The 25,817-nt window shown below is 38.0% G+C and overlaps 1 protein-coding gene across 1 annotated transcript; it reads right to left on the reverse strand.

Moving 5' to 3' along the window:
* Nucleotides 1–487: 487 nt before the first annotated feature.
* Nucleotides 488–21,652, reverse strand: LOC122808072 (cocaine- and amphetamine-regulated transcript protein-like). The gene is made up of 3 exons (XM_044079048.1): nucleotides 21,413–21,652; nucleotides 8,043–8,126; nucleotides 488–895 (listed from the first exon to the last, which is right to left on the reverse strand). The coding sequence occupies exons 1-3, from the start codon at nucleotides 21,542–21,544 to the stop codon at nucleotides 788–790; spliced, it is 324 nt and encodes a 107-aa protein (XP_043934983.1). The 5' UTR covers nucleotides 21,545–21,652; the 3' UTR covers nucleotides 488–787.
* Between the last annotated feature and the right edge of the window lie 4,165 nt (nucleotides 21,653–25,817).

Raw genomic sequence — 25,817 nt, forward strand, 5'->3', positions numbered from 1 at the left:
TAACCCTGAGTTCCTTGCTGCACAGACAGACAAGACAGAGGTGAAGCTTTCCCGATCATGATCTGTGTCTCCACATCCAATCAGATCCATTTCCCTAAAAAGGCTCTGTTCTGTGTTCCGCAATACTTTCTCTTCAGCATCATCAGCTATTACAGTACATAGATGACATATCATATATGTAAGTGACACCATGGACACTAGGTCACATATGCAAATGGCACAAGACAGTTTGTGGACAGAAGATGATTAATGTAGATGAAATCAGTCTGACTACCAAACAAACCCAATATAGAACCTGAGAGGGGACACACAAATGAACAAAATGTAGAGGAAAAATGAAGTGCTAAAATTTAAAAATATTCCAAATTAAAAAAAAAATATTCCAGCTATAGACTTTATTAATGGGAGAATCTTACCTTAAGAAGATGGATCCATTATACCCTTCCATTGTTTAAGTGCAAGAAAAGACAGTAACATGCTCATGAGCTCTTATAATACAAACTGTTTAATAGGCCCCCAAAATTGTACAAATATGAATCTTCAGTCTTTTTCCTGACATTTAATAATTATTTTACATACTGTACATTAAATTATCCTTACAGAAAACAGAATGAAATGACAGGTTTTGCTTCAAAAAGGAACCAAGAACGAGAGCTGTGAATAGCATATTATGTTATCATCCATCTGTCATCTGTGTTGGCAGAAAGCAACGATGAGCTTAAGAACAACACAAAATGAAAACTGAATATGGGTAGCTGAATCCAGGCATCTCTTCCTCTGATCTTCCTCACAGACACTTCAGAATATAGAAATTGCAAGACGTCCCACGGGGGCAGTTGCACAATTTGCCAATTCTTGACCCTTTTCTAACAGCGCACTGTTCTCCAGCATCACACTGTGAAAGAGATACAAACGACAGTCTGGGTCTTAGGAAATATTTCTGACTCTATATTTTGGGTTACATAATTCTGTTGTATATAAGCAGTGCACAAACATGCAGTCTTTTGGTTTTAGATGTACTTGTCAGGCTGTGCATTGTTGGAGTCATTATATATTGCAAATAATCTGAGATTCTATAAACAGTTGCACTGGCCATAGTGTATGAATATGCATTGATACAGAGATGTCTCAAGGCAAAAGGCACATTCGAAGTTCACTCAGCCATCTCTGAGTCCTCCCACAGCAATGGTCATTGATCTTATTATTCATTTAAATAGAAGTCCTTATTTATTTATTTTTTTTAAATATGTGTAAATCATTTATGTATTATGTCAATCATTTACTAAACAATTTCTCCTCAAATATTGATGTTACTTGTAAAGAAAAAAATGTATATATGGATAACTAGAAATTGTAAGTCTTTTTGCAGCTTCCCCTCTCAGGCCCTCTCTGAAAATGAACTTCCTTCCTGCAGGGTTAACCTGGTCAACAAACGTAAATAAATGTTTTAGTTAACCTCTAGCAAACACTCTTGTGAAGATCTCATTCAATAAGATGTCTAGGATATTATTTTCTATTTCATGCAAAATTATGATGTGCAATACATATCTGATAGGTCAGATAAGCATACTTAAAGCAACGCGTGCTGTTTCATCAATGCCATGTATGTACTATCTAAGCCTGTGCTTAAATTGGTCATCCTCAGCCTATCTACAGGGATTGTCCCTGACACCTGGGGAACAGTTGTTGTGACTCCTCTGCACAAGGGGGGCCCATCTGCACACCCAGGTAATTATAGGTTCATCAGTCTCACCAGTCTTATATGCAAAGTCATCAAATGTACCACAACAAAACAAATTTATGTGACATTGGCAACTTAACCCATCTAAACCTCAATCAGTTTGGTTTTGTGAAGGGCATGCATATCTCTTGAATCTACTAAACCTCTTTGAAAAGGTTACAGAGGCTGTGGACAGTGGTCATTCCATACACACTGCTCATCTCAACCTTTTTGACACTATCACTCATGCTGGTTTTATTGAAAAATTAAGCAAATGTAATGTAAATTCCTACACTGTCTTCAGGATTATAAATTGGCTACCCAGCAGATCCAAAGTTGTGAAAGCTGCTGGTACTCTCTCTTTAAATATAAACTTGCAACTAGTGAGGTAACACAGGGCCAGTGCTGACCCCTTTCCTGTACAGCATTTATTTTGTAGCTAACTAGCCAATATTCCTGAAGTGTGGTTGACCAAGTTTCCTTATGACAGCAAGATGGGCACTGTTATCCATTTAACTACTATTACAAAACAGCTCCAGCAAGGAGTGGAATGTGCACATACCTGGTGTACTGAAAACAGCCTAAAGCTAAATAGAAAAAAAGTACAGTAGCATTAGGCAATAGAAGCTGCTCCCACCTTGTACATTACAAATGGTACTCCTCTTCAGACAGCCATGGTCAAGAAATCTGGATAGTTATGTGGACAACTCTCTCATTTGAGTATCACATTTGCATCATAGTCAGGATATCCTTCTATTAGTCTCAATTCATTTTCAAGGGAATATCTTCAATATTTAAATAAGTTATCATAGTGTTGTATTCTTTCCTTATCAGATCCATCATTGAATATACTGCCCTGTGGTATGTATAAATCAGAGTATATTGCTCATCTGGAAAGGTCTCCCATCCTTCAGATAGATATTCTTCTTATACTCAGTAGCCTACTGACTGTTTCGAGGTAACTTATATCCCATTTTCGAGCTATAAAAAACCCTACTCTATTTCACCTACATTTCTTCACAAAACCAGTGGCTCAACAAACACCTGCACTAATAACCTAACTCACCATCAACAAATAAACAAGACTTTCTGGAGGGATCGGTTCCTAACTTCATTATATTATCAGCCTATGGAACAAGTTACCGCTGCAGGTCAAGTAAAATACTGCTTTGGCTACCTTTAAAGTTAGCCTTGATGATTGGAAGGGTGGACACAAATTTACACCAGGGTTATCATGTTCAAACCTAATCAGTTTGGAGGTGAGCACTATTAAGTGCTTGTAAAAGGCAACAAGGACTTTTAAATGTGTCTAATTGTGGGGATATCCAGTTAGGCATCTTACAGTCCCCATAATTGTTTGGCTAATATTTTTTAACGTCTTTATTGAATTATTACTTAAGACATAGGCAAACATATGGCTCCCTATTGAAATGTCAGCATTCAAAATGCTGAGTGCCAAGTCAAAAAAAAAAAAAAAAAGAAAACACAGGAGAACAGCAAATCTCGAAAATTACTGACTTCCTTAAAACTTTACACCCTCCGAACTTATATATACTAACTCCAAGATCGCCATACCTCAGAAAAAAGGGAAAATTCTGAGAAATGGCATCTTGGACTTACTATATACAAGTATGATCTTTTGTCCATTCAATTTCCGCATTTCATGACTTATTCTAGTGCTTCACGACATTTCAAATGGTTATCAGAACATACATTTATATAAAAGAAAACAAATCATGTTAACATGTTCACAGTTACAGACATTACATACCACATTGCATTCTTTTATACAATTATTATTAATCCAGCATTACATAAATTGTTCAATTCCTGCCTTTCCTTAAACCTCACTCCTCCTCCTCCAAAACATTACTATGCATGTATTATTCCCACAATTTCTATTTTGTCTATATAATTTGCTTGTACCCTTTTCAAAAGATCCCACTTCCAGTTCTGTTATTGTATTACAATATTCACTGCTTCAAATACAGTTGGTTTAGACTTTGATTTCCATTTTCTAGTAACTGATTTTTTGGCAGCCACCAGAATTAAACTTAACAAGACTTTACTATGTCTAGGCAATTAAGATGCTGTATCCCAGATTAAAACAATCATTTTCTTAGTTACTTACACCCATTTGCTCACCCAGTATTTTGTATACAGTACTCTGTAGGGAAATTTTAAAGTCTGCCAATTCATTACACTCCCAAAACATATGTTCCCAGTTATCTCTTTCTTCCCCATCACACCTCCAACATTTAGTATCTACCTGAGGAAAAATTCTTTGGAGTCTGCTTGGGGTACAAAAATACCCGTGCAAACACTCCCAAACAAAAATCCTACATCTTGTAGACTTTGTTGCATATTTGGGAGCAATAAATATGCCCTCCCATTATTTCCTTGTGAATTGTTTATCCAGTCTCTCTTCCCAATCTTTTCTAACCTCTGCTGACTGGTTCTTATAGTTATTGTGCAATATTTTATATTACCTACAAATTATCCCTTTTTAACAGCAGCTTCTGTTCTAGATTCAACTAAAAACTCTACCAGAGCAGGTCTTTTACTTAGGATTCCCCTATCCCTTTCTCTTTGTCATCATTCAGCTACCAATCCCATGTAGGGAAGGCAGTCTCTAGTCTGCAGTCCAAATGTCTTCTTGGCCTCTTCTCAGTCTATTGCCTTTCCGTCTGTTGATATTTGCTCTCAATACCTTAGTTCCTTTGTCAGTTTCCTCCAGTAAATTCCAGCCCCTCTCACCTATTCTCTATACCTCTAATCACAGTCATCCCTATTGCCAAATCTCTTTTCTCCATTCTCATGTTGGTTTAGTTATTAGAGTACTTTCTGCCACTTTATGAATATAATATTCTGTATCGCTATTGGTATTCTTCTTAAGGATCTGCATACAAAATCCCATTCTCTCTCCTTACTTCTTGAATTCCCCCTGCTCCGTCATCATCCCTTTCTACCTTGAATTATAATTTTCTGCTTGTGTTATGTACATGAGCCTTAACTGTGTAGCTCTAAAATATCCCTTCAAATCTTGCAATCCTAAACCACTTTGTTCTAGTGGAAGGATCAACCTATCCCACTTGACCCTTGCCCTCTTCCCCTCCTTGACAAATTTCTTCAGCTCTTTATTAATTATTGTCCACAACTTCTCATCTGGTGGATAAACATATGCCTGACCTGAATATAAAATTAAATGGATTAAAAACATTTTCACTGCTTGTATCTTGCTATCCATACCCATAAACAAGAGCTTCCAGTTTCTCAATTTTTGTATTATCTTTTGTTTAGTCTCTTCCCATATATTCTTAGCTGTCATAACATAATCATTTTTAATCCATACTCCTGAATACTGCACTTTATTGTATTTCCATAAATATGGGTATAGCTTTACCAATTCATGTGTGGGTATGTAGTTTAAAGCCTTTGTTTTAGCTTCATTAATTTTACATCCCGAAAAGACTTGAAACTGTCTGAAAAAGTTCCATAACACTGAGATGTCCTCTTTTGGTTTTATCAGGTACAAAATAATATCATCTGCAAATAACGCCAACGTTTCTTGATTACCATGCCAATTATATCCTTAAATTTCTGAATCCCTTACTTTCTTTGCCAATGGCTCTAAATATAAAGTAAATATAACAAAGAAAAAATAGAACACCACTGCCTAGTTCCCCTGTTCAGACACAACTCATCTGAGAGGAATCCTCCCACTTTAATTTTTGTCTCATATTCTTCCTATATCCTCCTAATTAACTGTATCATTGCATCAGAGAATGCAAATGTTTCCATTGTCCTACTAATAACAACAGTATTTTCTTACATTCTGCTTCCCTCTGGATCATCGTGTTATTAATATTGTCAAGTGTTTGCCTTCCCTCCACAAAACCACGCTGATCCATATCTATCAATTTTGGCACCAAGTTTGCCATTTTTGGATATTATAGACATAAATGTTTCAGAGTTGTTGCCTCACAGCAAGAGGTTCTCCTGTTCGATCTTCAGCTGGGGTGCCTTCTGTGCAGAGTCTGCATGTCCTGCCTGTGGTCGCGTGGGTTTCCTCCGGTTGCTCTGGTTTACTCCCACATCCCAAAGACATGCTTTAGGTGGATTGGACACTCTTAATTGGCCCTAGGCATGAGTGCATGCATGTGTGCCTTCTGTGGAAGGTTGGGCGCTGGGCTGGCAACTCGACACCATAAAACTCCACTGCCAATCATGAGCGGACAGATGATCCGTTGTGGTGACCCCTAACCGGGAAAAGCAGAAAGAAGAAGAAGAAGAAGACATAAATGTTTCAGAATCTTGGTTTAAAATTCAAATGGGCCTATACGAACCTGGGTCTGATTGGTCTTTGCCATTTTTAGGTATTACAGCCACCACAGCTTTTTTCATTGAAGTTAGTGTTTTCCCTTCTTTTAAAATACTGATAAAAAACTGCCAGATCTTTATCACTTTCTTCTCTCATAGCTTCTAAACTTTGACAGGAATACCATCTATATTTCTGGAGACTTTCCTGCAGATTGATTATATGTCAGTGTTTTTATCTCATCTTCTCCTGTCTTAATACATTCCAAGTTATTAACCTAACTGTTGTATTACTAGAGGAGTTTCATTGTCTATTTTTTCTTATCAACCTCTTTTTTTCTTTGACATTGCTTCCCTTTCTTGTTATTTTGCTTTTAGAAAAAAAATATATAATTTTATGTAAGGCAGTGGCCCCTATCCAAAACAGACACACACATACACACACACACACACACATAGAAATTCTAAAGTTTCTTAAAAAAAGATGTTATTTTATGTAGAGTAATCTACCATATTAACTGAAAAAAAAGACATATATTTTGGAGAGAAAAGTCACTGTTAGCTTCTATTTACAAAAAACTGTCTAACAAAGACAACTTTCAGACTGATTTGCTGATACTACAAATATTACAGGATGTATATGAAGTTTACATTTTGGACAATATAAGATTTATACAGCTCCCCCAGTGCTGTTGTGATGCTATTTGCACACAAATAGCAATATAATAATACAAATTTTCATATACATAATGGTGGAAATTGATGTGTATTATTTGTGCATACTGCTGAAATGATTTACACAAAGTGGTGTGACTAGAGAGCTGAAAGCACCCTAAAATGTGTCTGTATCTCATTTTCCCTGACACGTCAGATTCAAATGCAAAAATGAAACAAAATATGTGATTTACTGAGCTGAACAAGCATGATGTGTTCTGCATCAACCTGCCAGCACCTGCACAGCTATCAAATAAAAATGCAGAATTTTCACAAATGAATTACACAACCCTGTGTGCACAGCCACCAATCAACAGGAGCTATACACTGTAGCACAGACCCATTACAGCAGAAAGAAGGGGCCATCTATGTCACTAGTGTCTCAACTTTGATTAGCAGCTTGAGGTTGAAAGGTTGACTGGGGCTGAAGCTTGCCTGCCTGCCTTCCTGGTCTGTGCAATTTCCACATCAGATGAAACTCCTGGTAGTGGCTGGGACTTATCTCCTGAGATGCATGCACTATGAAAACTGCATGCACAGAAGCATATTGGCACAGTGTGGAAGGGAATGGACACGCTTCTGCCCTGTATGGCTCTACTGCGCTGCGTGTCCATGCACTCAGAATGAGAGGTAGGGGAAAAGGCATGCACAGCAGCACTACCAAACATAGTTCTGGACAGGAAGCAGAAAAGGTTTGATAGAGACCACTCAACAACAACAAACTGAAAAGTACCATCTCCGAAAGGTGGGCCAGGCTAAGGGAAACCAAAGGAAGCAAAGATCAGTGTGCTGCTTCATATAGTCAGACAGAGGCAGCACGGGTGTAACACAGACTACAAGATACTAGTACCTAACGGTTCTTGTGGAAATCACAGCAAAAGCACCCAATTAATACCCGGGAGGATTACATTTGGAGTTTGGTACAATTTTGCACATTGTACACAAAGGGGGTTATCGCTGAATTTATTTTATATCACACTAAACACTTACTTTTTTAGTAACATACAGTCATTTTAGCCTTGTGCTGATAGTTTGAGTGTTTAGTTACCTGCACATTTCAGTTACATAAAATATATTTAAATATATACATAATCTGAATAAGTCATTTGTTATTCTGTTTCAAGGACAATCAATCACATTTGTATGCTCTGTGAAACTGGACAGTTTCTTCCAAACCCATGGCTGCAAGAAATCTAAGGAATATCAAGGGTCTCATGCATTCTTTTTAAAATAAGTGCTCTCTAAGCAATATTCCAGAGTCTGACAAGAACAAAGACCAACGTTTTCTTACCGAAGGAACCCAGCCAAGCCTCTTTTCTGAAGACGGCATTCTCTTGTTTTTCAGTTTTTCTAGTACTTCTTGTAAGGCTTCAATCTATATTAAAATAAATTGACAGATAATTGCACTGACACATGACAATATAAACTGATAGCAAAAAGTATGGAAAGAAAAGCTAGAGGTACTGATAAAATTAAAATACAAGCAGCAGAAAACACGATTTCTAAATCACTGAACTATTTTTTTCACTAATTATATTTATAAAAAAAAACATCTTCTCTTTTAAAACAACCTGTGATTATTTAATAGTTCTGGACTGTTCTTTTTCCATTTACACAAAAGAAAGTTTTCTACCTGACAGAATTAGATGAGACAAAGTGCAGAAGACAACCTGGAAACATAGACACTCACCCATGTTTTTATTCCTTCATATTTCAACAGCAGGGCATGGAAATATCACTGCTAAAAGATGACACACTAAAAACTGTCACTATAATTGTTATTTGATCTTAGACTTTGTTATTTTGTTTTTCTTATTTAGATTCTGTTACATATACACAGTATGCATATGAGTCCCAAAGCATTTTTCAGCAATGCCAGCAAACAAAATGGAAGTGCACCACTCCATGTTTGAGGCAATGCAGTTTCCCACAATGTCAACATACAAAATGGAAGTGCACCACTCCATGTTTGAGGCAATGCAGTTTCCCACAATGTCAACATACAAAACGAAAGGCTGTTTTGGACCATCGCAGTCTGCATGAAAAAGTACAGTTTCATGTTTTTCCAAAACTTGCTGTATGTTCCATTACTGTTCTACATCATTTAGAAAATATATAACTATATCAAAAGAAAACCACACAATGTATACACAAAAATACTCCTTTCTTTGGCCTTATTTTATTACATTTTGTTAACCAGGTTATTTTTTTCTGCAGTATATACATTCTGCTCCACTTAACTGATTCATTCAATTCGCTTTTCTTACCCAGGCATAGCATTCCACATTATCACATGGGGTATCGTCCTTTCTAGAGGATTGGCCTTCTGGTGGCCACACTTACTAGCACAGTGTCAACCACCAAATAAGCTTCCGCTATAGCTGGTGAAGATTTTATTTATTTACTCCTATATATTAAGCATACAATACACAAAAAAACAACTCGTCTATCAGGCAGCCCTGTAAATTCACTGTTATCTTACAACATATGGTATATAAGCTAGCTTAGTCCATACTTTGTGCACCCTGGAATAGCCATCTGGTCTCTGTAAGCAATGTTCCTGCAACAGACAATCTCATTCTCACTTCCCTAAAGTAGGAAAATGGTCTCAGAGTCCTAGTCCTCCCAACTAAATAAACAAGTGTTGTCTGCTATTAGAACCGTAGTCACCTGGGCTGTCTATTTTTTTATGATATGTCTCACCTGGTTGCAAATTGTACTGTGTACATAATAATTTTACACATCTGCCTTCATGAACTCTTTAACACAGTCTGTACCATTTACTTGTATTTACCAGGAGACCCTGAACTATCTTTTTGTCTTGATGAAGATATAAAGATGTAGGTCATAAGGCTGTGGACTGCTACATCAAAAACCACATGCTCATGATAAAATCAATGAACAATACTCCTGGAAATAGAGTTAAACTTCTTTTATGGCGGGTGGTAAGGCAAGTCTCCCTCACCATCCCTGCACCCCTTTTACTATCATAATCAAATCCAAGGCCCCTGTTCTTTGAAGAAAGGGTTGCAGTTACCCTGGCAAAGTGAATGCTAAGTAATTTGACCACAGGTAACATTTTTTGATAAAGCAGTTTGTGAACAAATGACTGCATTATAGAAATAACCTCCTGACCTGATCACAACATTCAAAGTGTGCATCTGTGTGTGTGTGTGTGTGTGTGTGTGTGTGTGTGTGTGTGTGTGTGTACACACACACACACACACACACACACACACACACACACACACACACGGGTGCTCTTTTGAATGTATTAAGTGGATACGCTCATCAACACTATATATGTTTGACAGTGATATTCTTTAGACCATCAGACACTACTGCTACTGTATATAGCTGAGTCTTCTGTTTAGTAATTTACAGTACATTACAGCCCATTCTCTTTCCCATTCAGATTTTCTCGTCATAAATGTTTCCTTCAATTTTTCATCCGTCCACAACTCCCTTTCCCATTTTTGCACATGGGTTAAGTGTATCACCTCAACAATAGCAATCATCTAGAGCCGAGGTTCACACAGCCAAGTGGCTAGCCATGTCGTGGCTGTTCTTTTGTTTTACTTAAAAAACACCTGTCATATGCACTGAACATTCACATGTTTTTCTGAAGATATTGTCATGCAAGACCACCCAGAACTCCACATAGTGCACATTTTAATTAAATATGCAAAATACTAGACATCATAGTCCATTAGGTTTGAAGTATTACATAAAATAAAAACACAAAATGTCCATTTCCAGGACTGAAGCAGTGTGCTGTTTGTGCTGTTTACTTAACTCCTACTGCTCACTTCTAATGCAGTTTCTTACATAGTTTCCCACCACACGTCTCTTTTTTTTTTACAATATATGATATCCTTTCAATCCACTTATACAAAACAGTATCCAAATCCTCCATGACACTTGAGTGTGCAGATCTCCAGCCCATTGTTCTTTATCAGATGTGCAGGATTTGACCCCCCCCCCCCACTCCAATCCACCCAGCAAACAAAAACAGTGCATTGCATCTTAAACCACAGTCTGTTAGATTAAGGACACTGTAAAAGCTTTCCCTTTAGAAGTCATTATAATCTCAATACAGCTGATCTTTAACTGACACCCTGTGCTCACCTGCAGCTTAGGGCAGGCATCTGCTCCCTCCAGATCTCAGCAATCACCTCTTCTTGTTGCAGAACAGTACAGATAGAGCATTATATGACCTTGTAATACGTTGGCTGTACCCTTCATTACCAAAAAGAAATTTATCTGTTTTCACATTTTAAGTCTATTGAGGTTTTGATTGTAAAAAAAATCAAAAACATCCCTTTGTTCTTCCATTCTACGGCCCATTTGCTCTTTTAGTCCCTTCCCTTCCCCATTCACTAAGAGCATCAAGTGCAAAGGAATATGTCGAGAAAGCAGTGCAGTAAGGAATTTTGTTCAGACTAGCTGGAGTCCCATCTGAACTTTGAGAATGCTCAATGCAAATCCCAAACCTCTGAAAAAGTAAGTGTGATTTTTGGAAGATACTAGCAAAGTGTGAAACTTACTGTTATACATAAAAAGCATTTTTTTAGGGAGAAAGTCCCTGCATCCTCTAATATGGGGGGGGTGCTCATGGCAGACATATGTACTACTTGTACATACTAACTCTTGAGATACAGCAGTTTTAGAATTTATATATAGGTTCATAGGTTCATACTACGCTATTTACCCAAGGGCATCTATAAGCCTAGCCAGAATGTGTTGCCTTTCGTCGCCCCCCTTAGATTACTTCCCTGTGCCTCGGTCCTGCAGAGACATTAGTTCCCTGTGCCTCTGTCCAGCAGAGCTACTGCAGTGATCCCTGGGGTAAATTTTCTGTTTCCCATCCACTCGTCAAGGTTTCTCTCAAAGACTGTTAGTGAGGGGCTCTGCCTAATGTAGATTGGAATCCTGTTCCAAAGCATGGGGAGTCTCTGGGACAGGAATCTATCCCTCCAGCACGTCCTATTTATCATTGTGGTGAGGTTTAGATCCCTAGAGTGTGTGGCTCTTGGGGATTTGTTTTTTTTTTTAGGTGGAGCATGTCCATCAATTCTGGGTTGGACATGGCCTTGTATGTTAGGCAGAGATCACCTCTGAGTAAGCGGTATGCAACAGAGTACAGCTGGAGTTTCTTCAGTCAGGCTGCATAGGGTATATGTTTGAGGCCAGTAATCCTCTTGGTGAAGTACTTCTGTGGTCTTTCCAGCTGTTGCAGGTGTCTTGTAAGGTACATCACAAATGGGGCATTGTACTCTATGATGGGTCTGATGAGTGATGAGTAGAGGGGCACAATAACCTCTTTTGTTCTAGATGTGAACCCTTTTGTGATTAGGTGGGCCACATAGAAGGATTTACTAACCACCTTGGCAATATGATTATCAAAGGAGAGATTACTATCTACTTGGGTCCCCAGATCCCTTATTACATTTTCTGTATTTAGGGGATTACCCCGTATGCGGTAGTTCGTGGGTACTTTGTTTTTTCCAAAGGGGATGACTATGCAATTTTTGGCATTTAGCTTGAGGCCATGATTTCAACACCAGGTATCCATCTCAGTGAGACTCTTCTGGAGGATGTCTGTATCAGCTGGAGAGTCAATTATGGCCCCCAGTTTGCAGTCGTCTGTGAACTTGGTCAGCCATAGTCCTCCTGTGCTTGCCTGTACCTCTGAGAAGTATATACTGAACAGGAGGGGTCCCAGGACTGAGCCCTGGGGGACGCCACTTGTAACTGGTTTAGAGTTGGACCTAGAGCCTGCAACTCTCACCGTGTGGGTTCTATCCATGAGCCAATTGGCAACCCATCTCATGCCGTAGGGGGTTTATGTTCAGGCTGGTGAGATGGTCTATAATACCAGAATGGGGAATGGTGTTGAAAGCCTTTATGAGGTCTAGGTAGGCTGTGTGGACTTCCTTTCCCTCATCTAAAGCCTTAGTAACTGTCTCAAAGAAGTCCACCAGGTTTAGGAGGCATGATATGCCCTTAACAAAGTCAAACTGGGTAGGGTCCAATGTTTGAAGGTTCCCAATGTCTCTGTTAATGAATTCCATGATGATACGCTCCATAGCCTTGAAGACCAGGCTAGTCAGGCTTATAGGCGATAGTTCCTGGGGTCCGTTGTGACTCCACCTTTGTGGAGCGGGATAACTGTTGCTGTGCGCCACCCTATGGGTACATAGCCTGTAGAGAGGCTGAGTTTGAACAGTGTATTTAGGTGAGGGGTTAGTTAATTTTGGAGCTTGTGTAAGACACAGCCTGGGACACCGTCTGGTCCCATTGAAGCTGTATTTTTGGCTTTGGATAGGACTGTTTTAACCTGTGTGTCAGTGATTGCCGGGGAACTACATAATACTATTTAATCTACTTTAATTGTACTTTAATTCCTGTTTGCACTTAGAGTCCTCAAATATACAATAACCCAAACTAGTGAACATTAAATGGCTTGAACACCTCAACAGTTAACCACCAGAGGGCTTTTGGTCATCATAATACTCATATAACTGAAGGATGGAAGTATAGTGTGCACTATGGAAGATGTCATGTGCTCTACTGCATAAGGGCCAGCACAGCTATTACGATAGGTATAAAATCAGTTACATTTATTTGTTCATGGCCTACTGTGTAGACGTTATATGACATGCTAGTGATTAGAGACTTTAAAAATAGACTCCAGATGCTGACGAAGCTTGGAGGAGAGCATTGGGAAATTATGAATTCAGTGGCATGTTTTTATCTAGAAGAAGAGTGTTGTGTTTCTATAAGCAGCACAATGAGCACTGAAGCCTGGAACAATCAGTGAGGTACATCAAGAAGGGAGGGCAGGTGCAACAGGTACCTTCATCACTGTGGGAAAAACACCGACTATTCATAGATGATGCCTTGAGTGGCCAGCTGCAATGATGACAGTGTACGTCTGCCTAGTATCCAGCCATGATTTCTGACTTCTCAGCCTTTAGGTAAGAACAGAGAATCTTCTTCCTCAGTAAGTGGGAGCATACATGACAAAATGTTTCATTCAGAAATGGCTAATAATCAGTTACACCAGAGACCAGGGTAGTAGTGCTAAGGTTGGAGCCAAAGGTTTGTTTACACTGGATAAAGAATACAGGAATGTGGAAACAAAGATGTACTCCTCTCCTATACATCTCAACTGTCCAGAATTTGCAGAATGTCCAGATTTTCCCTCATATATGTGTCTGCTTCTCATAAAATGCATGATTTTCTGGTAAATAATTGACTAAAGTTACTAAATAATGACAGACATTTGAGTTTCAAACTTCACATCCTTCTGAAATTAATGTTAATGCACATGTTCTAGCAACTTTCTAAGTTTATAACAGCAGTTTTTAAAATCTGTACCTGATCTTGAGCCTTTTCCATTATTTTTACGTTTTATTATTATTATTTTTTTATTTTGCCATTATTCTTGGCATTGTCCAAAATTATTGTGCTAACAGGTTGAGAACTATGAAAAAATAACAGGATATTTATATAACCCCCATTTCTGTTCTATTTATTATAATTAAAACAAAGCTGTTTAGAGCAATATTATCAATATTGGGAAAAAACTGCTTAGAGAATTATATATATGTAGGACTTTGTCATTACTCTTGTGGAAGGGGGGGTGATCCATGCATTAATGTTTCTGCCAGCAGAGAATGAAAAGTTCTGAGGATGTCTTAAGTGTAGCCATGCAAGTTTTAAAGGTGAGTAGTTATTAATGTCAAATCACATACCCCCATTAGATATATATATATATATATATATATATATATGTATACACACACACACACACACACGCATATATATATATATATATATATATATATATATATATATATATATATATATATATATATATACACACACACACACACACATATATATATATATATATATATATATATATATATATATATATATATATATATAGTCTTTTGCTGTTTAAGTAAGACCTACTAGAAATCACAGTCCGTTTTCAACATACAGCAAGGAACTTGGTCTCATTAAGTTCCTTGCCTACAGTTGTACAGTACCCATGATGAAGTTGTGGGAATGAAAAGCAGAACTGTGGAATATAACTTAATGAAAATCCTGATCTTCACACCACCAGCACAAATTACATAATGAGGTTCAAAATACTTGGCTCAGTATTGCCTTTTCTGTCTCAAATACTTGTTTGCATTCTGCATTCTGTTTTTATGTTTAAAAATGTCATGTTCCCATTTCTTAGGGAAACCTTTTTGTTAGCAGATTAATTTTCCAGCTTCCTTTATCTGTCTTACGCTGCTTACCCTGGTGTATTTTCTTGTTATAATTTCTAAAACAATCCTGAGAGCTAATTTAACTATTATCATGTCATTCTTTTATCCTGAGGACTGTAATTATGTTTTCATTTCCTTATTTTTCTTCACTGTTCCCTGCACAGACTGGTTACCTTTACTATAGCATCCCTTAATTTCATGTAACAGCTATCTCAAGATCATCCCGTGACCAAAAACATGAATGCAAATGATCACCCGACGAACTGACAGTGAGGTAATTGGAACGATTCATGTCGGTTTTCAAATGGAATGCCAGTATTCCAAATGAAGTCCTAAACATTTGCAATGTGCAAAGGGAAAGAGACAGTTTAAAGTTGTTTCACAACTTTATTCTCAAAAAGTTACAGTTATCATTCAATAATTTTTAATAACAATAAGCCTTCAAAAAACTTAAAATTGTCATTCAGTAATTTTAATAAGGTGACAAGTCTTCAAACACTTTTGTTCTTTTCTTTTAAAACCAGCATCCACATTAGGGATACCAAGCTTCTTTGGTTTTCAGTCTTCCTATTTTTCTTTTGCAAGAAATGCTAAAGTAAGACTGTTGAGTAAAAGGATGTTTTCTTTAGAGTCATAACATGATAGTGTAAATGGGGATTATGACCTCAGAAATAAAAAAAAGATGTCTGAAGTTTTATTCTTGTTATTACAGTTTTGTATTCAAAGTCTGCTGATGCTAAATATTTTCCCTGAAAACAGTACAATGTTTTCGGTGCGTGGTTCCCTGGAGAACAGCTCACTTCCATTTAGTCTCACCTGTTGTCTCTCACACAAAGATACTTCTTTAATAACACAAGCCAAGACTGAATTTTCACCAGTTATACAATGATCTCCTAAGTATTCTAGGCATATATGTTTGTGAACATAACTTGCCTTTTGTTGTACCGTAGTTAGTATTTCTGAAAACAAATATTTCTAACTGGCTAATATTTTTCACATAGTTTGAAATAATCATTGAAAGTACTGTGAAGTAAGATCTGAGTAATTAAAAGGCCTGAAGAAACATACAGCTTTTGGAAAGGCCCTGCTTTACATTGTCCAGATCACTTGAATGGCAGTAATTTTATACTAGACAGCAGTAGATTATAAGCTTATATGAAAATATTTTAGGGAAAAGTGCAATATGCATATTTAGATAAGCTATAATAACTATGTTAAAACATCATAACACTTTCAACAAATGGGATTTTTTTCTTTGAAGTGTTACATTATTTTAAACAAAAACATGTCCTTTGGTGAGAATGTTGACCTCCTTACCGACCTCACATTCCACATAGCATTCAGGCAGTTATTTAGGTCACCTGAGCACACAGCATAGTTGCTCAAGCACAACAGTTTGAGTCGTTAGTTGCCTGTTTCAGCATTTCTGCAGACAAGAGTTATTGAGCTCCTTATATTTATATGTGTATATTTTTAGTAGAATTTGGGGCTTCTCAGAGAAGGAATGAGTTAGACTTTACAGTGCTTGTTAGTGATGACTCATTGTCCAAGTTGCACTGACTGCACAGCGGGAATAAAACAGCATGAAAGTGTTATATAGTGAAGTTTCCATTATGAGAGGGCATGGGGACTTGTGCTCCTGCAAAAATGTTTTCCATGTTGCATTTGTTTGTTACAAGCTTGAGCACATTTGCTCCAGGCTTTCTTGCACTTGAACCCATGCATTATGAGGATTTTTTGCCAGGTTTTTGAGGTGTGAGTGTGGATGATATGGGGAGAGGCAGTGAAATCTCATAAGACTTACAATTTGTTGACTGGATTATCTGAGTTCATGTGACAGTTGTCCTAGTATGACATCTTGAAATGCCAGTTGTTGATGTCACTATTTTTGGAGACACATACAAGTGAGATTGCATTGCACATTTCTTTAGCAGGTGCTTTGATCTCACAGCCTCATGGAGAAACATAGGTTTTATACTGTCTATCAGTGACTGCTCTTTCACCAAGGTCTAACAAGTTTAGAGTGAGAATAATGAAGTAAAATGACATAAGGGTGTAGAGAGATTTGGTCTAAACCACAAAATATGTTTTTGGTGTTGCCTTTGTCCATACTGTGAACAACCTTCACGCTTCACTACAGCTCCTCTGAGACTGTATGTATTCATGCTCATGAAGCATAGGCAGTTGCGCTTTTGTAATATTTGCTCAGATGATAAAAAAGTCACAGTGAAACCTACTCACACATAAGACTTGCTGCCACTTGCTACCACTTAGGGGCACAAAATGAGCAAAAGTTGTATGACCACCAAATTACAAGGTGAGGATTTTTGCTGTGCCCAATAAATATCTTCTTTCTCCTGCATTCCTAAGTACTTATTTCCCAAGAAGTTGTGAACTTATGCTTCCACACACACTCACAGCCCTCACATGCCAGACTTTTCTACAATGTGGTATGCTGAGCTTGCAACAGATTTATGAAAGACTACAAGGTGAACAAGGTGTGTGGGGGGGGGGGGTTGGGGTTGGCACAATGGTTACTGACTTTACTTTACAGACTCTAGGTACAGGGCTTGATTCTCACATTGGACGGGAAAATGGCTAAGCTCAAAAATGGCCTGCAAGGGCAGCTAGCCTAGTAATTACTTAGCTATACTTCATCTCAAAGGCAGTACTCCGAATCACTGCTCTCTTTGATTTATTTTTGGGAGGAGGAGTTGTCTTATTGGTTAAGGTGTTTACCTCACAGACTCAAGGTACAGGGTTTGATTCTCACATCTGAAAGGGAAATGGGCTAGGCTTAAAAGGCCCATAACAGCAGATAGGTTACCCCAGTAACTACCTAAAAACCACTCATACACTTCTCAGAAAAAAAAATTACATCAACCATCAGCCTCTGTAACACTCTCTCATATGACAACTCTTTTCTGTGCTAAAGGACATACAAACTGATCATTATTTAAACTTTAAAAATGTGTAAGGTTCTTTTTACTCTAATAGTTACAACCCATTTCACCATTCCAGTACAATACTACAATACTCAGCAAAGTAGCAATTGTCAAGTGTTAAAAACATTTACTCCACAGTTTGTGTCTATCAGTATCTTCAGTCTTGCACTAATCTAAAGTATTAAGCAAATCTCATAAAATGTCTTATGTTTTATGTAAGAGCTAATATTGTGTATCATTAGTGATATATTTCCTAATCCTGAGCATTGTTTCATTGTGGACAGACAGACATAAACTGCTATTGCCACAAGAGTTATACATTAGGCAGAAAGAGAATGAAAATACTTAATCATTTTTTAAATAAATGGAAAGGCAACTTGAAGTGAAATATGGAATCTACAAAAACAATGTCTGACACTGGGAACTACAAGTCACAGAACTAAATTATTTATTTATTTTGGAAGGTTCAGTAAAAGCACACAGAAATGTGTGTGGAATGTGGGAAAAATATACAAACCCACTAATAAGAGCACCTCAAGATATATCTCTATAACAAAAGTAACTCATGCTATTGATGTCCAAAGGTTTTTTTTTTCACCATACAAAGCATTCATGTTTAGAACTATATGTATACATGTTAATTTCCACATAATGTCTTGTATTTAAGTGAGAGGGATGTGGGGTGGTACAGCTGCACAGTGAATATAATTGTTGCCCCACAGCAAAATGTATCCCAGTTCAATTCAAGTGTGCTTCTGCTTCCTCTCATCTTACAAATGCATGCAACAGGATGTTTGGTGATCTTCCAGACTGCCCGCAGATGTGCACATACATTTTATAATAAACCAGCCCCCTTTTCAGAAAGAACTTCAAACCCTTATTCCCAGTGGCTTCCAGGAGAGGCTCCAGGATCCCCCAACACTGTAAAGGATAAAGAGGGTTATCAGAAATGCATGGTGTCAAATGTTAGTAGCTTTGCCATTCTTAAGTTCTATGCTGTGTTGACAAAGTTCATGAGTAGCTGCTCTGAGATTTCTATATCCTGCCCTTTTATAGGCATGTTAATTAGACTTATACAATCTCTTAGTCTTCTTACAATGGGATATGGCAACTTTTTCTGATTTTACTTCCATTTCAGATGTTTATCTTAAAAAAAACTTAGCCACTTGATCTTTGTTGCTGCTGCAAACATAGGAGTATTCCTATGTTTGGTAAGTTTGTTAAATAAGGACGTATAGTCAATTAATTCGAAACCTTGCTCTGTTTACAGTTCAAAGGACAGGGAATATGGCTGCATCCTTCTGTCATGGAGCAAAATTCTACACTGTCATATATCATGCAGACTTATGATGTTGCCCTGTTATACATAATGATATAGCTTCTGAATGCAAATAACCAGGAAATATACTATAATTTCAAGATAAAACATAACATACAGCCAGCTCTATGCCATTGAAGGGTGAAGCACTTACTATGACCTGAATTCCATTAGTGGACTGGGTGGCTGCAGCAGCTGGCCAGGGAAGATGGAAGTGAGCAGCTGTTGCCAGATCACCATCATGGTAGGAGGGAAGTACTGGCTGATTGGTGTGTATTTATATTCTGCAAATTAAATGATGCCTGGGGGAGCACTAAGTGTTTCACTTGTGGAATATGGGCCTAAGGAGCCTCTGCTGCATGGTGCAGTTAAAACTGTGAGCCAAAGTCTCCTTACTGAACAGCAATTGTGGAACTCTGTGGACTGCCAAGGGGGAGTGCTCTGCCTAAGGAGAAAGCAGGCCATCCTGCAGGATCAAGAAGCTGGCCCATTCCCTACCACCCAGCTTGCACTGTCAGGGAATGGATGGGTCAATAAGGGTTCTTAAGCATGATCAAACATTGTGGGACTCTGGATCAGGAAGGAATGCCTTATCCCCAGCCCCATGGAATGAATGGGCTGCTTGGTCTACTACCGGCAACCAAATGGATGAGATAATGCGGGGGAATTTAAAAAAGAGAGAGAGAGATAAAACTTGACATAAAATATGCACTAAAATAATAAGAATTAGAACATTCATGTGGCCAGGCTCCTGAATGCAGTGCAACATTAAGTTCTGCATGTACCTCCCAAAAGGAATACAAAATTCCATCTCAAATGCACAACATTGTGATCACAAGATTGTAACAGGTACTTTTTCTGAAATAATGTTTTATGCAAGGGGAAGGCCCGTCACACACACATATGGAAGGCTGCACCTCCCCATGTCCTGCTACTTAACATCATAATTCCAATCTACATTAGGCAGAGCTCCTCGCTAACACTCTTCAAGAGAAACCTTGACGAGTGGATAGGAAACAGAAAGTTTACCCCAGGGATCACTTCAGTGGCTCTGCTGGACAAAGGCACAGGGAACTAATCTAAGGGGGTGGCGAAAGCCAACACATTCTGGCTAGGCTTATAAATGCCTTTGGGCAGATAGCCTTGTACCTACCTATGAACCTATAACATCCAGGGTTACCATTACTAGAGAAAAAGCAAATATGATTTACACCAAAAAAATTATTTGCCTTGATTTATTTAGTTTTTCAGTTAATTCAAAGAATAAATCATTTTTGAGAACACTTATTATTTGTTGCCAACTTTGATTTCTAATGCAGCCCGGGTAACTTCACAGTTTTGCAACCCATACTACTGTTTACGTGTTTGCTGCTGTATTTCATGTATTTGGGGTGCTTATTTGAAAAATAAGTATAAGTTCTAAGGGAAACTGAAGCATATTTAAAATTAACAAATACATCACCAACCAAGTTCACCAACCAAGTACTGTTTTGATCAGATTGGTATGTAAAAGTTTCAAATCAACATGTAGTTATTTTTTAGTACTTGGTTGCAGTCAGTGAAAAGATTTGTAGTCCATAGCTCTCAACGAATCTGGGACAAATCAAGAAATAATCAGGATGTGAACAATTTTTAAATTGTAAATATCTTTATGTTAAAAGAACATGTAATTATTTATATGTATTTCTTTAAAATCAATAAAATTGTTTAAAAAAAGAAATAATCAGAGACAGTCAGGGAAACTTTTAAAATATTTGTACTATTAATATGAGACATTACGAGAATAAGAAAATGTGAATTCATATCAGTTTTTTTTAATAAAATGTGTCTATATCGCTAATTGTTGTCATTATTATTTAAGTGCAATTCACCACATTTTTCTTAAGATTAAGAGGGACAGAGCCAAATTTTGAGAAAAAAATCAGGGACATTTGACAGGTTTGTCGGAGACCGCTGGTGAAACTTAACAGCAGGAATTTTAATCTGACCGCCACAGTTCAATCGCCGATTTCGAAGATAATAACTTAATATTTTTAATCACAAAAGCAGGTTTCCCAGCTAGCTCAGATCATTGTCTGCATTAGTGTTTTTACTTATTAGCTTCGCTTACCATTTCCTTTTCTTCCTGGCTCTTATCTTCAGCGTTGTCAGCTGACCGCAGCTCCACAGACTCCTCACAGCAGGCTGAAAGCAGGAGCACAGAACAGGTGAGGTACAGCAGGAAGACGCGGCTACTAACCATGGTCCTGAAAAGGCGTCGCGCAGCTCTCCGTTGGCTGACTGGAACTTGGGACAGCGTCAAAACTCGTAAAACCCCTACCACTTCCTTACCTTTTGGTTTGCCTCTCAGCCCAGCTTCTTTTATAGCACTCTGATCTCCGATGTCTCATCTGGGAGTTGCCATACGCCACTGACCAATAGGAAGTGCCCACTGCACTGGGGATTGCATCCTTCGCTCTTGCCAACAACCATCCCGTTGCTGCTAGCTTGCACTGGAGGCTAAAACGAAGTTGAGCTTTTTCTTCAGTGAGAATGTACTTGGAGGCTTCTCCTTTGCGTTATTCAGTTATAATACCGCATTTAGTTATTGTCATTAAAGCTGCAGCAACTCCATACTAGTGCTGTACAGATCAAAATTTGTTTTCAGTTTTGTTACTAAGATGCAGCTTTTGCAACAGAGAACTCTGGAAATTTTCTTTTCATAATGCTAAATAGAAAAACGGCTTTCCATTGTAAGTCAAAAATATGCTGTACAAAACACACAGCAAAAAGCCAACTTGAAGTTAACGATTGAAATTTGACTATGCATTTAAAAAATGATCACAAATCATAACTATTTATTCCTACCTTGGTAGTCATTAACTGTGTGCACTGTGTAGGAAGGTTAGGGTTGCCACCTTTTCAAATGCCCAAAGTGGGACAGTCGTGGTACACAAACATCAGATTTTGCAGGCCAAAACATACCCATGGCCATTACAAAGTACAGAACTTCACTTTTTTGCCTAAATAAAAGCTTATTCTTGTAGCATTTTAGTTGCTTATTCTGTTTCGTAAAACAATTAGGTGTTTCAGATACAGAATAACTGTTTTATGCTGCTATTACATAAAATATAGGAAATAATTTTGCCCTAAAATCTCAGGACATTTGCCATTTTTACAGTTTTTTTGCAGGACACAACTGCCCAAAGACGGACTGTCCCTCGCAAAGTGGGACAGGTGGTAACCATAGGAAGGGTGTAAACAAAGCTAGTCTGTGATGATGTATGGTCCAGGTGGCATCTGTAGGGATTTTCTCCTTAGAAGGAGAAATAAATGAGGTCCTAGCACAGCTTGCACAACCAGGTATAGTTGCTGAAGCCTATCTTTACATTTATCCGGAACTTCAGTTGCTCAGTATGAAATGGTGGACATTTCTCGCCTTCGTACACACACACACACACACACACACACATAGATAGATGGATATAGATATATACGTAATGTGTGTATACATGTATGCTTGCGTTGCGTAATGATTATTTACTTTTATGCATTATATATTGCATTGTCACTGTATATAAATGTATGTTTTCTGTCTGGTGTAATCCCTGACTGTGGCCGAAATGGGTCCATTTGGAATAAGTCAACTGCATTGGTTATCAAATAAAAAGAATGCCAGTTGAGCGTTTCTCATCTGAAGGGCAAACTGCTTTGACCAAGTGAGCTACTTCGTAAGTGTAAAAGGTTGCAATAGAATATGTAATCAGAAAATATTGAAAGCCAAATGCTTCGGCAGCATTTTATTTGGTAAATTCAGGGGGTATTTGTCCTCAAATGACTTGCTGCAGTAGTAGAACTGATTACAGGCTTTACGATACATAAATGAGACAGCAAGCATTTGTTAGGCAACTGAGCTTGCAGTAAGTTCAGTCCCCCTTATTATAAGCCCCCGGAGGGTCGGTGACTTTAAACTAATTTGATTTGCATAAAAATAGCAAACATTAAATTAAATAGAGAGAAACAAAGTTTTATTTGGATAAGGGCTCATGCTATAAAGTATTATAAAATATGATTTAATAATACAATAACAATAATACAGTTTTGATCTGTAGTGCACTTTTACCAGAAACAGTAATGGCACTATTTGCTCTGGGTGCATACTGTGAAATACTATTTGATAAAATAATAAAATGTATACAACTTCTTAAAATTTTTTCAATTTACCTTTCACATATTCCTTAAAAAAAGATTAATCTATTTCTTCCACCCTTTTGAAGATGATAGTTTAAGAAACTACAGCAGTCTTTTTTCTATAGTTAGTTAGCTTACTAGGATAGTTCACTGATCATAATAGATTGCTTGCAGGCACAGCCTGGGTAAAGAAATTCATAAAAAATAAAACAGATCAAATTCACAAATATGGAATAATCACAGAAGGTACAGAATCCCATAGACAATTGAAACAATATGTAAACATTATTAACAGAGTAGAAAAACAGGTGTGGATTAATTTTAGTATATAACTATGAGAGGGAGGCAGCAGGTGAAAAACTAGGGCTGAAGCAGAAGTGATATACCTGAGGGGGGAGTTAGGTGATGTGCCCAGTAGAAACCACTTACAGTAAGATTTATGTTGGAGGTGTCTCTTGAGTTGTGCTCTGAAAGTGGGGAAAGAGAAGACTTCTTTTTGGTGAAGAGAGAGGGATTGCCAGAGTTTGGGTACAAGAATGGAGAAGGGGAGGATGTGGAGTGAGGAAGTTGATTGGGAAAGGTTGCTGAGGTTGAAGGTGGTAGGTTTGTTACGGAGTTTGGCAACAAGAGGTGGAAAGGCATATGGTTGAAATAATTTGAAAAGAAGAGGCCCACGGAGTAACTCAAGTCTGTAGGAGACTGGTAGCCATCTGGCTTTGGACAAGATGGTTCAGTGGTGTTTCTGAGGTAGCGTATAGGTAGTGAATAGGCAGATTTTGTTTTCAGTGGACTGTAGAGTGGATGAGTTCTTTTCAAAAAGCCTTGGTTATGATGGGGAACTTGTATTCAAGTTGAGCAAGGAGGACTCCTTTGCCTATACAGCTCTAGCTGGTCTGGAGAGAAAGGGAGATATTTTCCAGGAGCAGTATCTTCTTCTTCTTTTTTCGGCTTTTCCCGGTTAGGGGTCGCCACTTTCCAGGAGCAGTATAAAAGATAATTTCTTGTTTTTATCACTGTGGCTTTGGAAGTTAAGTGATTGGTATAGCCATAAACCTATGTATTTAAAGGCTGTGGTCCTTTCTACTGGGGAGATTTTTAGGAGGTTTTTTTTCAACTTTTGTGAGATTCCAAGTACCAAACTTTTGGTTTGGAGGACTTTAGGAGTAGATTATGGTATATACATTATTGCATTCTCATGCTTGTCCACCACTGAATCTGCTGGCTTGGCTGCCAGTCCATTTCCATCTGATGTTACAGCTTTGGTGCCTATTTGTTCCCCATTGGGGTGAGCCACTAAAGCCCATTGTTTACCTTATTAGGTGATAGCTAGCTGAGGCACAGCTGTTACTCACACAGTCATGATGGGAATTTATGTATTACACATCCATCCTACAAAGGGTGCTCTCACCAGCTTGGTTGGCCACATCCAAGTCCCTTCTTGACTAGTGACCTGCGTCAGGCAACAACCTCTTGCCTTTACTATGAAGACAGACCATAAGACTGGGAGTCAACAAATTCCTTCTTCCTGGATGAACATGCTGACAAAAGGTCAAATCTCTCCCACTCCCATGCTGGCTCTTTCAAACTCTTGTCAGCCAGGTAGTACTCAGGGCTTTGGTATGTACATGGTATGAAGTATGTCTGGGAAGCTGTACTGTGTGTGATGAATGTATTCATAAATGTGTCTGTACATATAATGTGTTTGTTGCAAGTGTTTGTGGTGTGTTACTACTGTTGTCTATAAGAATATATGCTTTTTAATTAGCGTTTCTGCAAAACCATGGAGTTAGTATACAAGTTATGGAGTGCCTTCCACACTGGGGGGGGGGGGGGGTGCAAGGAGTATGCCCTCCTGCAAAAAAAAATGCTGTGCAAGTGCAAAAGTGTGCTGGTGAGTTCATGCAGTCTGTGATTTGATGTTCTGTGAACTGAGAATGCATTATTTCTGAGAATATGCATGTGATGTTTAATAGTTTACAGAGTGTGTGTGTGTGTGTGTGTGTGTGTGTGTGTGTGTGTGTGTGTGTGTGTGTGTGTTTGAATGAGTATCAACTGAGTGTTCCCTGTCTGTGACTGTATGAGTTTGACAGTGTTTTTTTTAACAATTACTTGCACTGCTATCATTGTTCCATTAGATGTTTTACTATATACTCCCTGGACTACATGCTTAGTAACTAAATATGAATCTATTTAAAAACAAACACTAACTGAACTATATTAATGCAGCAGAAGTAAAACAAAACCTTTAGCTATATAGATGATAAAAAATATGTATAATTCAACTGTACCATCTGCATCCAGTGGTCCCCATCAACTCTTGTTGTTCATCACAACATAAAGTAGAC

The sequence above is a fragment of the Protopterus annectens genome, chromosome 8.part0, assembly GCF_019279795.1.
Source record: "Protopterus annectens isolate FY-2018-M chromosome 8.part0, PAN1.0, whole genome shotgun sequence".
In the NCBI taxonomy this organism is placed as follows: domain Eukaryota; kingdom Metazoa; phylum Chordata; order Ceratodontiformes; family Protopteridae; genus Protopterus; species Protopterus annectens.

What these genes read in the sequence shown, in the direction of transcription:
- LOC122808072 (XM_044079048.1), bottom strand. Translation starts at nt 21,544, where the DNA reads ATGGTTAGTAGCCGCGTCTTCCTGCTGTACCTCACCTGTTCTGTGCTC. An exon ending in GCCAGGAAGAAAAGGAAATG is followed by an intron (nt 8,127 to 21,412) that starts GTAAGCGAAGCT and finishes ATTTTAATATAG; the next exon opens with ATTGAAGCCTTACAAGAAGT. An exon ending in GGCTTGGCTGGGTTCCTTCG is followed by an intron (nt 896 to 8,042) that starts GTAAGAAAACGT and finishes TCTCTTTCACAG; the next exon opens with TGTGATGCTGGAGAACAGTG.